Here is a 16897-nt window from a genome sequence, read left to right on the forward strand (position 1 = left end):
TGGTGTTACGACTCCCGGTGCCTCGATATAAACGGAGACTCGAACCGTATTTGCGAGCTTGCAATTAAAGTTTACGATCGCGCGTCCCGGGCGTTCCAAGCAGCTCCCATCTAGCTAGTCTGCGGCCTTACTCACTACCCACCTCCTCCCTCTGAAGCTTTCTATTTCACCCTCTGCAAGCTTTATTCCACCTACCAGCCCTCTCCTCTGCCCCTCTGCCCTTATATCCAGGCAACTAGACGAGCTCTTACCCGGATAGTACTAAAATTAACGACTTTTTATGTAATAAACTCAAAATTATTGTTTTTTTACATTTTTTAAACTGTTTTTCTATTAATTTTTATACATTTAATTTTAATGAATATAAATTGAGCTGTAAGGAGATTTTTTAGAAATTTCGGAACTAACGCACTGTGAGAAAAGTCTACTTGAACTAATAAAATTTTATTTCATACACGATGAATTTTTTTTTTCTAAATATTTTTTTTGAGTCAAGATAATTCAATCTAAAATCTAGATTTTTTTTTATTCAAAAAACTTATAAATAAAAAAATGATCAAAATTTAATTGTAAAAATTTTAAAGAAATATAGTACAGTAAAAAATTTTACGTTATTGCGTCAAAAAACTTAGTGTTAAAAATTTTTGTGTTAAATATTTAACACTTTTATATGTAAACTAGCTGATACCCGCTCGCTTCGCTGGGCATACAATAAAATTTTATGTTGTAACCTAGATGAAAATATAAACAAAATGATTAATTTCAAAAAGATAATTAATATAAATTTTGAATTAGAGAAAAGTGATTGTTTATGATAACCGGTGTTAGCGAGTATTAAATATATGAGAAAAGTATTTTATTATTAATAATCAATCAATCAATGGGTCAGTTAGTCAGTAAATCTGTCATTAGACAGATTTCCGCATCACCCATGACGTACTGTGTAGTGAGATGCGTTCCCATTATAATAATGTTATCCTAAACATTTAGTCTAGACCGGATAGGTCAAATGGTAGAGTAGCCGACATGTCACCGGAAGGTTCTGGGTTCGAATCCCTGTCCGAGCTATCTGAATTTTTTCTCGCATATTCTGTAAACTCTTATTAAGAAGGTCCTTCCTATTTCGTTTGCAATCTCTTCATACTCTAATTATTCTGTTAAGGGAATTTAAGAACGATTCTCGTAATAGTTATCCGTAACTCCTATTCTTTTTCCGCTTCATAGTATTATTTAATTTTAAAAATGTCAATAATTTTTTAATTTTAAAAAATGTTAATAATAAAATACTTTTCTCATATATTTAATACTCGCTAACACCGGTCATCACAAACAATCACTTTTCTCTAATTCAAAATTTATATTCATTATCTTTTTGAAATTAACCATTTTGTTTATATTTTTCATCTAGGTTACACCATAAAATTTATTGTATTCCTATCGAAGCGGGCGGGTATCAGATAGTTATTAATAAATTCATAACAAATTAAGTGGTATTAAAAATATATTTATTATTACTCATTTTATTAGAAATTATCTTAAATCGACCGTTTTTATAATAATTTAACGATATCGTTGTAAAATTTTAGAGAAGACGCATCAGACACAATTTACCATTTTAATTTTAATCATTAAAATCAGTATAATCATTTAACAATATCAACTTGATAATATTTATGTTTAATTTATCTGTGTTATGATATAATCGAGTTCATCCTTCATGATTATTCCAATACATATAAGTTATTTCAGTTATTAATGATTTAGCTATTCTTTCTTAAAAACGTATGATTATGAATTCTACTGTCCCAACAGTCAATCGATAAAATTTAAAATCAATCATTTTGACAGTTATTATAGCAACGGTAACCATGATAACGGTAACCATGGTAACGGCAACCATGGTAACGGTAACCATGGCAACGGTAACCACGGCAACGGTAACCATAGCAACGGTAACCATGGCAACGATAACCATGACAATGGTAACCATGGCAAAGGTTGATTAGCGTGGGTGGTTGTAGGGGGGTTGAGTTCGATAATTTACGGGTGCCACTGATGGTTTCTTAGATTAGAGGGTCAAAATGATATTTCGCTCCCAAAAAGAGAGAGAAATAGGGAAGGGGAAAGATTATAGGGCACGGGAGGGGAGGAGAAGAATGAGAGGGAGGGGAGGGGAGGGCATATGTGATGGTAGACGAAAAATTCATTTTGGCTAGGAATTGCGTAAAATCCGTTCTTAGTGAGCGTCTACATCACGAATGGAGTAACTATGCTAAATTTCAAGTCAATCGGGCGAATAGTTTCGGAGATCTCGTGATGAGTGAGTGGTATTTCGCTTATATATATATAGATTTAACATTTATTCTGTTAAATCAACACAAAAAAGTGTTAAATATTCAACATAAAAATTTTTTAAACACAAAATTTTTTGACGCAATGACGCAAAATTTTTTAATGTGAGTCTTTAAAATTGTTAAAATACGGAAAATTTATTTGTAGTTATAATTTAAAAAATCTTATTAGATTTTTGCTTTCTATTATCAAGTACAAATTAATTCTAATAATATTTATTTTGTTAGATCAACACAAAAAAATGTTAAATATATAACAGAAAAATTTTTAACACAAAATTTTTTACTGTGAGTCTTTAAAATTGTTAAAATACGTAAAATTCATTTGTAGTTTTGATTTCGAAAATCTAATTAGATTTTTTTTTCTATTATTAAGTACAAATAAATTATAATTGTAAAAAATTAGATACAAAAAATACAAAAGCAAGCTTTCAGAAAAATTGTTTTTAATAATAGTTTGTTCAAGTTTTTAACGTTAGAATAAAACTAGGCCACGGTGAATAATTCGACCCTTTACTTTCTGTAGATTTACAATAAAAAAATTCTCAAGTAAATCGATGAAAATTTAAAGAATATATTTGATTTGTTTTTCGCAATAGCTATCAAAGGAAAAAAAATAAAAACCCGTGATTTAAAGAGCGGATTATAACGATATCGGAGCTTAAGGTCCTGTAGACCGTAGACTGAGTGAGGATGAAGTTGTAGAGCATAGCAATACAGGGAAAGACAGGGAGTGTGAGTATGAGGCAGAACTAGAGATAAAGCCTAGAACAAAGTGTAACAGGTTGCATAGGGGCTCTTTCGTAGGTGTCTCGTCCTGGAAATCTTTGCAAACTGGTAGTCGCGCACGTGCCGTATCCTAGGCGTCATGTTATCCCCTTCTCCATTTAAAAGCTCTGTCTAGCTCTTGCTCTTACGGAATATTCCCCTTAAAAACTCGACACACACCCTTCTCACACCCAGATAATAATATCTATCTGTATAGTTTGTTTGTCCGGGTACAGCGAAAGCTGGCAGATGATCACGGTCTCACGGGTTTAGTTTCTATCTCTTTATTCCTTTATCCTGAACTGGAAGACTGGAATAGTGTCCTCACCTTCTATTACCATAATACACCTTCTCAACGGTTTATCTTATTGTTACTTCCGCACCGGAACTTTAATACTTTTTATTTTAAACTTATTCCTCTCTTATTCACTTAAACATACCCACTACTTTTTTTTATCATCTATTCTCTTCAAGTACCTCAACTCCAACTCGAGTCGCTTCTTCAGCAGCAGATATTATCATTTTTATTATTTATATTTTTTCCGTTACTTTTCTCAGCGTCTTACAATTTTTCCGTCAGGATCTTTCGCGCGAACGACTCGATAAAGTTGATTACTTCTTCACTAGACTGTCATTATTCTCCATACTTTTTCATCCCCTCTAATCTCCATTCAAATACTTTTCCTTCTTTATGATACTCCCTCTCAATTCTTTATTTTTTATACTTTTTGTTTCTTACTTTTTAAATTCCCCGGATTAACGTTCTTCAAATATTTCAGCTTTGAAAAAATTTTTCATCATACTTTTTAGCAAAAAAAAAAAAAAAAAAAAAATCAAATTATCGAAATAATTTTTTTTTGAGAAAAAAAAATAAATTTACTTGCTCCCAACAATTTTTCCTTTATAAGTTAATTAATATTCATGTTTTAATAATACTCTATATATATTTTATAGTTTATTTTTTAAGTATTTTTAATTTCCCTTTTGCTCCGCTGTAGTAATAATTGAAGCGTCGAGCTGAGTTTCTTTAAAAGCTCCCGTTTTCTGGCAATTTAACCAACCATTATGTTTTTTTTTCTTTATTCATTTAGTTTATTTTTTTTTCTGCTTTTTATCCACCGCTTAATATGCAACAGGTAAATATGGTGCAATTTTACATCAACAAAACAATTTAAATAAATTAATGGAGATAGGCTTTTTATTTTTCGGTTAATCGAATTTTAAATTAGGAAATGGGTCAATTATTTATTTATATTTTGTTTATTTTTTTTTGTTTTTTAATATTAAGAATGGATTTAAAAAAATTCATTCATAATATATTAAGTTATAATTAATGATTCTGATATTTAAAAAAATTTCTAATTTAAAAGAAATATCTTTAATTAAAGAATTTTTTATTTTTGTCTAAAAATTTTAATTTATAAATTTTTTTTAAGTAATTTAAACTAAATATCTCGACGCATGATTTTGTAATTTTTTTCGGTGCATAATGATTATAAACATTGTAATTATTAATAAAAATAACACTTTTACCATGATGAAATGATATAACAATTATCGTAAAAGTAAGAGTTTGTAATTAAATCTAAAATAATAATTATTATTAATTTGAATAATAATAAGCAAGTTAACAAAAGAACAAAAATGACAATGAGGTTGTAGATAGATATGTATATGTATAAATATTGAGACACCGTTAATTAGTAACGAGACAAGATAAGAGAAAAGGAGAGAAAGGGGCGGCGGGTTATTATTAATTGGCATCAACAGACTCAGTTATGGCTAAAGCTTCAGCTTGATAGTTTATACAGCAAGGAGTTTAGGATTTACGTTTGGAATATTCGAGGTACTGACCGAAACTCAAAGTCCACAACACAAGCAGTAACCAGATATAGCTAACAGGAACTCACCCCTCGTTCTTACTCAACTCATTCTCTATCTACATTATCTCAATCCTGTTGTTACCGGCAGTGTCTTCATTTCCGCCTGTTCGAGCTTTTCATCTGTCTATGAATCTAGCCAACTGTGATCTAGGATCTCTGATCTATGCAGTTAAGTATTATTCTGGAAACTGGCAACGATATACAGCACTTATGCACACCGTGTCCCGTTAAACCCCCACGGCCCAACAAGGTGGCTTTCTCACCTCGGCAAACTTGAATTACGCGTCTAAACCTCAGACTTGTTACAACTTCTACGCTGATCTATATACGCCTTGTTTACCTATATCTAGTTCAACTAGCTAGTATCTACGGATATTATAACGAGTGACAACTCTCATGGGTGTTCAGACACATAATCTACTGGATTACTCGTTTATAGAAATGTCTGTAGTTTAAATCTTTGGAGAGTTTATTTTTTTTTATTTTATCAATCAAGGTTGAGAAAAATCCAGTTTTAAAATTTTTTTATTTTATTGTTAATTTTTTTTTAAATGCATTAAATTTTTTTTAGTCAAGAATTTTTTTTTTCAAGTAAGAATTAATTTATTGAAATTTTTAATTTCTCGAAAAATGATTTATTTAAATCTTTTATATTATTAACTCTTTATATAATTAATAATTAAATAAATTTTACTAATGCTTTTTTGAAAAAAAAAAAAAATTTAATAAATTTATTTATTAAAAAATGTATAATTAAAAATTTTATAATAATTAAATTACATATTTTGAAACCTGCAATCAAGTTTTTTTTCATATTTTTTGTTTGAATAAAATAATTAAATTGTTAATTTTATATTATCAAATGTTTTAATGATTTTTGTTTTTTAAATTTATGTAAAAAAAAAAATTTTTAATTAGAGCGAAATTCAGTCAGTTATTAAATAATTGAAGTTTTATAAAACTTGATGTTTTTTATTATTAAAAAAAATGAAATATCAGTATAAACATACCCGACGCAATTGAGTAAAAACGATTCACTAGTCAAAATAACAACAATAACTCACGAAATAATAATAACCTATATTGTCGTCTTATTTGCAAACGCTTAGATTCGGTAAGGCGGAAAAATATCAAGAACTTTGTGCTTCTGCTGGGTCTTGTTCGCTAGTTCTCTTTAAACTCTCAAGTATCAGACTGTGATAGTGTATCGTTATCATAACGGATGGACGTACGAACTGAAGAAAAGTATCCAAATTAGCAAAACTCTCTCTCTCTTTATTTTTTTTATTTTTATTTTTCTCACGGCAAGTCGCTTTGTGCGAGTCGACGATACGTTCGACCATTGTACGAATAATAAATGAGAGGGTGACAACTCGGCAAGATACTGAATAAAAGGAAGAAAATCATTGACGCGGATAATTGTTCAAATTTTTAAGTATCACTTTTATATAAAGTTATAGTATATATTAGATATATTTTGAGATAAAAATTCTGATTGATGTTTATTCACTGATTAATAAATTACTTTGATTCAAGATTAAAAATTTTGAACCTATCAATTCATTTTTTAAACTTATAAATTAATTTTTTTATTATTGTAATTTATTAATTTTTGATAAATTTATTTATTAGGAAACAATTTGTTCATCAATTAAATATAAATATTTTTTTTAATTTTTAATAAATATTTTTTTTTGAAAAGTACAATTATTAAAAGTTGATAAAATTTTTTTTAAAAGATGTCTTGTTTTTATATTCAATTTTTTATCAAGGGTCAAAACAAATATTAATTAACATTCAATAAATATTTATTAACAGTCAATAAAACATATTATTAAATATAAAAAATCCTTTTAATGTATATTTACAGTCTAGACTTAAATAATTAAAAGATTTTATTAATTTTTTGTAAAGCCTTAATACCATAATGGTATCATATGATTAGAGATGATATTCTGTGGAGCCTTAATATAACCTTTTTGTGCTTATGTCTAACAACTAATACTCGAGGCTCTTATGTAGTCCCCATGGCATTTTCTAAAGCCCCACGACGCGCTTGGTGGCTCATTTTCAGCTCGTTTGTACCTTATACCATTCACACACTCATACATATAAATATATATTTACACACACACATTTATACCAGGAAAATTTCGTGTCACGGTACGTAGCACACTTCGGCGACGTAATTAACGTTATGACGGATAAGCTTTGCCTCACAAAATACCTTTAGTTAGCAAACTGGATAGTTTTCAGTCGTCATACACGCCAGAGAATCACAAAATACATTATACAATAATAATTGTAACGTAAATATATCTCACTTTAAATCTCTTCCTAAAAAATACACGTCTTACCAGTACAGACTTTTTAGTTAATTAAAAGTTTTAAACCTAACAAAAAAAAAAACTTATTTTTTATCAAAAATAATTTTTTTTTAAATTGAAAAAGTTTTAGTTTTTGAATAAAATTTTTTATAAAAAATGAAATATAAAATTTATAAAAAATAAAATTTCATAAAAAAATTTTTTTTTCTTTAAAAATCTATCTCAAAATAAGTAAAAAAATTTTTTTCTACAAAATTTCATCAGAAAAATTGAGTTAAAAATATTTTCTAAATTTTTCTATCTAAATAAAAAAAAATTGAATTCTTATCAATCCTCAAATCAACAGTAGCTTTAAAAGTAAAAGCAACAAAGCGAATCAATAACTGAAATCTCGTTGGCAATCGGATGTTACTTGAAAAGACAAATATTGGTCTAAAGCAAACCCTTTGTTACTTCAGACTATAACTAACATCTTTGGTTACACTAAACCCCTCGAGAATAAACTAACCAATATTGACTAATTTTCAATAACACTATACACGAGTTAATGAATACACAAGGGTTTTAAGTAGAATTCAAATTACCTCTGCTCGGTATATCAGAGTAATATTGTCTATTAATTTACCGGAAACTTAGTAGAGTAAATAACTAAACAGAGAAGCAAAAAATAATCCAAGTGTCTAGAAACAAAAAAATAATTAAAACAATTGAGGAAAGGAGAAACAGTCCGCAAAATGACAAAACAAAGATTTCTAAGGATTGTAAAGGTGTCCAGTCTTGCGCGAGTACTAAATGGACCCACGGCTTCTGTCCTCACGGTTGGGTTATTGGCTGAGCTGCAAGAGTCGTTTTGTGCTGAGGATATACTGAGTGAAGAATAAGGACGACAAACAATGCAAGTAAGGTGTTTATTCCTTTCTCGTGTGCTGTCAGGAAGAGAATTAAAGACCGAACAATCCAAGAATCGAAGATACGGAGTGTTGGTCCTTCTTGAGAAGCTTGGAGCGGAAGAAAGGGTGACATGAGTGCGGAGATTAAAAAAAAAAAATCCAAAAAAGGAGAAGTTTAAGTAAAGGAAAAGGAAAATAGATAAAAATGGAAATGCATCAAAAGGGGATGGAGATTGTGATCGGAGGATTCTCGAGTATCTGGTGGATATGCTGGAGGTTCAACGGTATCGAATCTCCGGGCAGCAGAGCAGAGGCAAGAGTCTGTGTGTAATACCCTCCTATTTCTCTGTGGGGGAATATTCTCTACTTGCAGCTCTAGCATCCTGGTATCCTTTGCTCTGGCTGCTCCTACGGCTCGGTATCCCGTCCTCCAATGGTCTAGGATAGGCAGGCTTGTTCGGCTTGGCTCACATGACTGGACTTCAACCGCAGTCTCTTGCTGACGAAACAAACGATTCTACCGATTCAAAGGGTATAAAGGCATGAATTTCGATTTAGTGATTAAATAAAAGGGAAATACGCAAAAGATACTCGCCAGGCTACTCATTCTGCTTCTCTTACTTTATTGTTCTCTACAAACAATTACTTCTGTCTGATTTAAATTCATTATTTTTTTTTATATTTTTTATTGAGGAAAAATTTGCAGAAGAATTTTTTATGAATTTTGAGTTCATTAAAAAATACGAAGTAAGAAATTTTATAGGTTTTGTACTTTGGAAAAACTGATAAAAATTTTTAAGAGCAGAAAAAAATTTTTAAGCCGCCGTATAATGAACTTTTGAGAATAAATTGATAAATAATTGAAAATTGAAAATAAAATTACAAAGTTTGTAAATTAAAAACAATTTCTAAAACCCAATTATAAAATAACACGGATTAAAAGGAACTAACCATTGAATTTAGCTCACATGGTCTATTTATATTGAATTAGAGAAAATTTGATTGAGAAAGGGAGAAAGTAAAATTAATGAAATGAAAATCTAAATAATACGAATACGCATGATGAAATTGTATCCACTCAGTAGCAACGTGAATTCAAAATTCAAAATAATATTAAAGTAAAACCGAAATCAGGGACTCGTGTCACGAGTTACTGAGTCTGTCACACATAATATTCTGGAGAAGTACTAGTCAATCAAATCCAAGTTGTCGGGATGATTCGGTTGAGAAGCTTTGGGTTGGGTGTTGAATCAAATTTATATCAAGACTACAAGACTTGTGATAACTTTTGGCCACGTGAGTTTCCGTTAACGGTCTAGGATCTAGGATTCTGTTCGTTCTCTACTCGATCTTCCTCTAGATTCACATCGTGCTCACAAAATCTCTTTCTTTTTCTTTTTCTTTATGTAAGATCATTATATATTACCATCTTTTCTTTTCTCTCACTGAGCCTTTCCCTACTTACCCCTTTCTCTTTCGGGCTTTCTACAATTCCCTTTACTTGATATGATATGATACCTGTGTCTTACTTTTAGTTTAAAACTTTTGAATTCAAGTGATTCTTAACACACATTCACAAATTTAAAGAAACTTGTTTTTGTTCTGGTTTTATTGCTTGTTTGGTTTAACCTGGCTGTTAAAAATATTTAACTTTTCCTCAAAAATAATAATAATAATAATAATAATAATAATAATAATAATAATAATAATAATAATAATAAGTTTAAATTTTTGATCTATTATTATTATTATTATTATTATTATTATTATTATTCTTGTGAAATAGAAAATTTAATTCGGTTTAAAATGAATACAAACATGATAGACTTATTTTCATAAATTTTCAAGATTCACATATGTGAAAATTTACTCATATATGATTACATATATCCAAAAATTATCTGTGTATACTTATTTTAAAAGGAATTTAATTTTTAAAATTAATACAAGCATATTGATGTTAATTCAATAAATTTTCAAGATTCACATATGTTGAAAATTTACACATATGATTAAATATTTATAAAAAATGCTTTCAAATACCAATTTCAAGCATAATTTTTATTATTACTATGATAATATTTGTAAAGTAAATTATGATTAAATTTCCATCATCACACACTAAAGTTTGTCACTTTGTCCAAGTCCAGCAAAAGTAAAATAGAAAGCGCAATCGTTATAACAACATGCAACAGCGTTCGCTAAACATCCGTCCGTCCGATCAAACTATTCATGCGTGAACCAGCAAATTTATCCGCGGAAATAATTCTTGGATAACATTCGTCATAACGAATTAATACATTCACCTCCTCTCTACTTTATTTTTATCAACCCGATCAAAAAAATTCAATTTTTATTCTTATTGTAATGTGATAGTACCATTTTCTAATCTAATTTATTTATGTGTACTTAACTAAACTTTAAAACTTTCGCTAGGTGGACAAGATAAGGCACTTGCTCAATTGTTAAGAATTTTTAACTGTAATCCGTTTGATAACTTTCACAGAAACTCATTAAATAATTGTGAAAAAAAAAATAATTAATATTCGTTTCAAGGTGCTTGAGTGAAATAAATTCTGTAATGACTATTAAATGTAAAAAGAGGTGACTGGTTAATGATATCACTTTTAATTAGAATCAACCTTATTTAGCGGACTACATTGCGCGGAATAAAGCGTAATGGAATTATTAAAATAACCGGAGAAATTTTGGTAGAGAGTGCGAGTAAAAAGTTAATAATGAACAGCGACAATATAAAAAAATATAGTTTTTTATTTTAAAAAAAAAAATGTATTGAGTTTATTAAATCTCAATTTATAGAAGTGAAAATTTTCTGTCCATTAATTTAAAATAAAATTTAATAATTTGAAATATATCAGAAGTATCTTAAAAATTATTCAATTGTATAACAAATACAAAAAATACCATATTAAATTAAAAAAAAAATTATTAATTAGTTTGTAAATTTAATTCAGACTTTTTATGGCTAATATTACTGCATAAACTAAATAACATTTGATAAATTTAATCCGAGTCTAAATTTATAGCCTCGAGTTGTTCAACGCCAATTAAAATTACTTATTCAGTTGAAATTGCAATATTTATAATAATTGCAGTTGTCCAAATGATTCTATAATACTGTGAAATGTAATTTCTGATTCTAAAAACTTGAAATTTTAATTAAAAAAAAAACCCCGTCGCTTTTAAAGTTACAAATCTACAAAAAAGCGACTTATGATTTCTACATAAATTACTTCGATGAGTTAATACGTAAATCCTTTATTTCATGATAATAAAAATAAATCCTCCTATTCAAACATACATAAGCTCAATTTAAATTCTACAATTATAAACGTAATTACGCTTATTATTAAAAAAACGTACAATACCAACTTAACTTTAATTAAATTTACAAATAAAAAAATGAGTCTTTATAAACATAATAAATATTTATTTCAATTTATGTAATTGTAATAAATAATATTTTTATTTAGATAACGATATACATTACACGTAATTTACGTTTTTATGTAAATTATGATATTATACGAATCAATAACAGTCTCATTGAATGTAATTTGAGATCAGTCACGCGATACCATTGATTAGGTCATATATCAATACAAAGAATCCTTTTATATTATTTAAATGTTTATTGTATTGTGAATTGTGTGTATACTTTCGCGGAAATTAATTTTAAATATGCGGGTATTTTTGCGTCACTGCATCTCGTCGCGTATGCACATGTAATATGCACTATACTGTTATAGAACAAGAATTAACAATTTCTCTCTATCCTAAGTCGCGTGACGTCTCGCGTGTTTAATAATAATTGACAAAAGTGAATGCGGTTGTTTTTTCCTCAACACGCTGTTATTTAAAAAAAAAGATAATGGTCAATGGAAGGTGTAATTTGCATGAGATTTACCTCGATTCGAATCATGTAATTTGAAATAGTATTTAAAAATTTTTCACCTCAAAAAATGAAGAGAGAATGAAAGAAAATTTGAAAATAAAGAAAATAGGATATGATAAATAAGGAGCGGTCGATCAAATAGTCGGAGCACGTTTGAAAAAGAGGGCATTACACAAGAACAAGAACAACAATGGTTAAGGTCTAGCTCGCTGCTCTATTTATTCTGTTCCTTAAGGAAGGTTATATCAAGCGTACGTGATTTTAAATCCGCGGACGTGTTGACGCCCACGAGCTCGATACCAAGTGAAGGTGGATAAAAGAGTTAAGTGGACGTTGCTGAAATAAGGAAGCAAAGCAATAGTTGGTTTATCGTTTTAAAGGAACTTAATATAGGGATTGGATTGATGATCGAGGAAAATAAATCGAATGAAGAAATAATAAAAAGAAGGTTGAGATTGTGGGCGCGATTGCTTTTGCAGACTCGCACTTTCCTTTGGCGTGAGGCCAATTCTACGATTGGATGAGTCCAAAAGTTTTGCTCGTCAGTCCGGACGTTACAACACTAACCTCTAATTTCATCAAACTTTCTCCCAATTTATAGCACTATGGTTAATTCCTGTTCCTAGTTTTCAACTTTTTCATCTTGTGGAAGATCTGATTACTAATTTTCTCTGTTTTTATGGCGCGCTTTTTGATGTAATGCCAATTGGAAAGATATGTTCTAAAAAGTGTATTAAAAAATCTATAATATTATGAGCTAGAGCCATCTTTTTTTTTGATAAAAAATTTAATCAATAAAATGAAAACATTTTTTTAAATTAAGGAGACCCGGTGGTTTAGCGGCCTAAAATTTAAAATATTTTAAAAAATTTTATTTCTATATGAAGGTAAAGACTAATGCTTTCAAATTTTTTTTACACTTATTCTATTACTTATTAACTACACAAAAATGAAAATTAAGACAAAGAATTTTTTTTTTAAATTAGAAAAATGGTGCTGAAGTTCTCTTTTCCAAAATAATGGACCTGACTGGTGCATGTCGATTGATCTCTCCCTCTGATCTGAAATAAAAAAAAATGACGGATTTTTCATTAGTATAAATATAGTTACCGTCGGAACTAGAATAAAAAAAAAACATATTTGACAAAATGGCACGTAGTTAAAAGTATTTTTTGAAAACGAGTTTTAGATTCGTACTTTTAATGACGGGCCATTTTGTCAAATATAATTTTTTTTTTTTTATTCTAGTTCTGACGATAACTATACTTATAAATGAGGAGCTGATTTTCAAAAGGGTATCTTTTCATATATTAAAATACCAGTTTTCTGAACTTTTAAATATTAATTACTTCGAGAATTATGAATATTTATAAATGAAAATCGAATTGCAGCTTCATAACCGATAGCACTTTATAGCTAAATTAAAAAAAGTTCAATACAAATATTTATAATTGAAGATAACTAGTATTTTGTCTCGATTAATCAAAAATCAAAAGATACTCTTTTGAAACTGAGCTCCTCAAATATTAAAAATCCGACTTTTTTTTGTTTATTTTACATCAGAGGGAGGGATCAATCGATACGCACCAGTCAAGTTCATTTTTTTTGGAGAGGGGAACTTCAGCGCCATTTTTCTAATTAAAAAAAATTTTTTTTTGTTTTGATCTTAATTTTTGTGTAGTTGATAAGTAATAGAATAAGTGTAAAAAAAAATTGAAAGCATTAGTCATTACCTTCATAGAGAAATAAAATTTTTAAAATACCTTAAATTTTAGGTCGCTAGACCACCGGGTCCTCTTAAAATAAAGATGTAAAATTAACAAGAATAAAATTCTGAAAAAAAAATTTTTTTTCAACAATTAATTCAAACATTTGAAAAAATTGTTCAAGTTCAACTTAAAAATTTTGTAACTGATAAATTTATTTTGTTAAATAAAAAAAATGTTACTTCTTAAATAAATTAAACTAGAAAAAAAAGCGATAAATAAAAATTTAGAATTAATTCTTATTGAAAATAAGCAATGCAATAAAAACTGATGAAAAAATATTAAATTACCGAAATATAAATACAACTGCCAGCTAACATAATACATTGATAAAATAATCTTATTTATATAAACACATAAAATATAACACATAACTAATGATATGAAATTACATATAATAAAATATAAAATAAACAGTGATCAAGTAACACGGTTAGAGTCTAGTCACAGCAGATAAATTTATTAATCTCACAGCAAACATAACAAAAAAGCAATATAGATACACGAGGACCGTGGCATAGAATATTGCCTCGCGAAAGAGTAATTCATTGGCTCGCGATTACCCCTAAAAATTCCCAATCGTGCTGTGGAGAAAAGAGTTACTGCTATCGAGTAATTTATCGCAAATAGACAGCATTCGACAGAAATAGACCCCGAGAACCAGAGCCAGAGTCAGAGAGAGATTGAAATGAAGAAAAAATAAAAAAGCAAACCAAACTGGACCCATCGAAAGCGTCAAAGAGAGACAAAATTAGACAAAGGGCCAATATCCTCCGGCAAAAAACGTTTTTCATCTTCCGCATTCGTTTATTATACAGCATTTTAAAAAATTCAATCGACGAATACTGTCCGTAAAGCCGACCAGCAACGGGATAGGATTGCCCTTTATGTTTTTTATCGCCACAGACAACTCAATTCCGTTTTAATTGAGACCTTCAATACTATATAGCATCTCTCTGTCAATAAATAACTGTTTTTACATCAGTCGCCGACAGATGTCTCAGTTTTTAAGTATTGTCCGTGTACACATCGATGCATTACACTTATATTATATCGACAAAAAAAATCTAAAAAAGTTTAAAGTAAAAGCTAAAGCTTGGGCTATAGAATTTCTGGTATTGAGAATGGATACTGTCACCTATAAAGGCACGCGCTTTTTGGATTTGTTCAATTTTCAATCACACTCGACGACCACCCGACGGGATTAATAAAGTGGGCGAGAGAGTTTCTAGACTCGTTTCGTCCAGAATCGAATTGCATTTGTCGAGTTTAGCTCCAGGTACGCTGAGTTTTTCACTCAACTTTACTCCTTTATCCTTTTTCTGTACAACAAAGCTATAGGTATACATTCTCGACTCTCAATTCTCCATTGGGGGGTTCCCAGTTCTACACCCTGCTCGCTTTGCTCGGCATTTTCCCCGGCCCGGACACACATAAACACTAAAAAGATAAACGAAAATATAGATTATAAAACGTTAAACGAACAGCTTTGTAAACGCATCATCCTTTTGATGTTACTAAAAAATGAAAATGAAGATTAAAATAAAATAAAATAAAACAGTGGATGGATGGATGGAGGATGAAACTGAGGCTGAAACTGAGGGACCAGACACAGACCGCCGACTCACGTACTCGGGCTTTGTTACATCAAGCCACATAATAGGTTTATAAAAATTCATGGTGACTCTATATCTACACCGCCCAAGTAATAGATAGTGCTGCTGCTATACATGTATTTTTAGGTAAAAAGACCCGGTTTGAATCTGAGTTTAGTTTGACGAGAGCTGTCGGACGTGTGTTTCATGTCATCTGAGTGGAGACAGGACTGAAAATGAAAATGAAAATTTTCTGACTCGATTTATGTGTATAAGTGTTTTAAATACACACCAATCTTTTTTCAGAGTATATTATATAATAGTAGAGAGTAGGGTATCACTCAAACCTCCTCCTATACAATGAAACGCACATAGATAGTAGATGAATATGAGCTTTCATTGTAATTTATTCTAGCTAGTCGACTATTCACCAACCCCGAGACCTTTATTTACGCCGGCATGACATCCTAAAGCGTTATAGTCATCCTGAAAGCTCTTCTACTGCACGAGAAAATTTATATTTCGCCGGATGACCGGAAAAGTCCGAAACTTTATTATTTTTATTGTTTCGTTTTTTATTGTATCTACACTATGATTCATAATATGTACACAAATTTATTATATTAAAGTTTTAAGCTTTGACTGATGTTTTTTTTATTTTTTTGAAGGTATCTTTGCGGGGACAAAGGTTAAGGCGCTAAATGTCACCGCGGATGACGATGATCTGGACGAGATAAATTTTGAGGAGTTCAAGAATACCATTAAGAGATACAGAAGGCTGATACCTTATATGAATTATTATGTTGCTAATAATTATGTTAATCAGAATGGACAGTTTGTCGAGCCGGTCCTCCGGAAACCAGCGAGGCAGCGAACTGAACCGACGAGGAAACCGATACGTACTCCTGCTAAGGTATTAAAGTTGGCTTTTTATAAATAATTGACAGTTTTAGTAATAAAAAGTTATTTAAATTATTTTTTTTTTAATTAAAAATTTTTCAATTTTTTGTTACAAAAAAAAATTTTTTAAGGATTAGAAGGTTGGTCTGAATTTTTTAAGTAGGGGCAAAAATTAATAAATTAAAAAATTTATAAAATTCAATCTTTTCAGAAAATAATGTGGAATTTTCAATGAAAAATTTTTATTATTATATGAAAAAAAAAAACATTGTTGTTTTTTTTTATTAATTATTTTAATACACTTATAGAAGGATTTGCTTATAGTTAAAAATATTTGTTAATATTTAACAAATCATTGATTAGAGACCACTTTTTAGTCCATAACAAATATTTCTTAGTTTTTAAAAATATAATAATAATATTTAATAAATGAATATCAGATTTATTAAATACAAATAAATTATTTTAAATACTTAGAATCATTTGTTTAATACTAAAAAG

The 16897-nt window shown here is 29.3% G+C and overlaps 2 protein-coding genes across 2 annotated transcripts in view; one reads left to right on the top strand and one right to left on the bottom strand.

Moving 5' to 3' along the window:
* LOC123264780 (RING finger protein 17) overlaps positions 1 to 16897 on the bottom strand; it is a 136282-nt gene that overhangs the window by 112084 nt on the left and 7301 nt on the right. The gene's annotated exons all lie outside the window — the stretch shown is intronic.
* LOC123264796 overlaps positions 1 to 16897 on the top strand; it is a 34642-nt gene that overhangs the window by 13597 nt on the left and 4148 nt on the right. Inside the window, exon 2 of the mRNA XM_044728285.1 lies at positions 16165 to 16409. Coding sequence (XP_044584220.1) covers positions 16165 to 16409 — 245 coding nt within the window. The remainder of the gene's footprint in view (positions 1 to 16164; positions 16410 to 16897) is intronic.

The sequence above is a fragment of the Cotesia glomerata genome, linkage group LG5 (assembly GCF_020080835.1).
Source record: "Cotesia glomerata isolate CgM1 linkage group LG5, MPM_Cglom_v2.3, whole genome shotgun sequence".
In the NCBI taxonomy this organism is placed as follows: Eukaryota; Metazoa; Arthropoda; class Insecta; order Hymenoptera; family Braconidae; genus Cotesia; species Cotesia glomerata.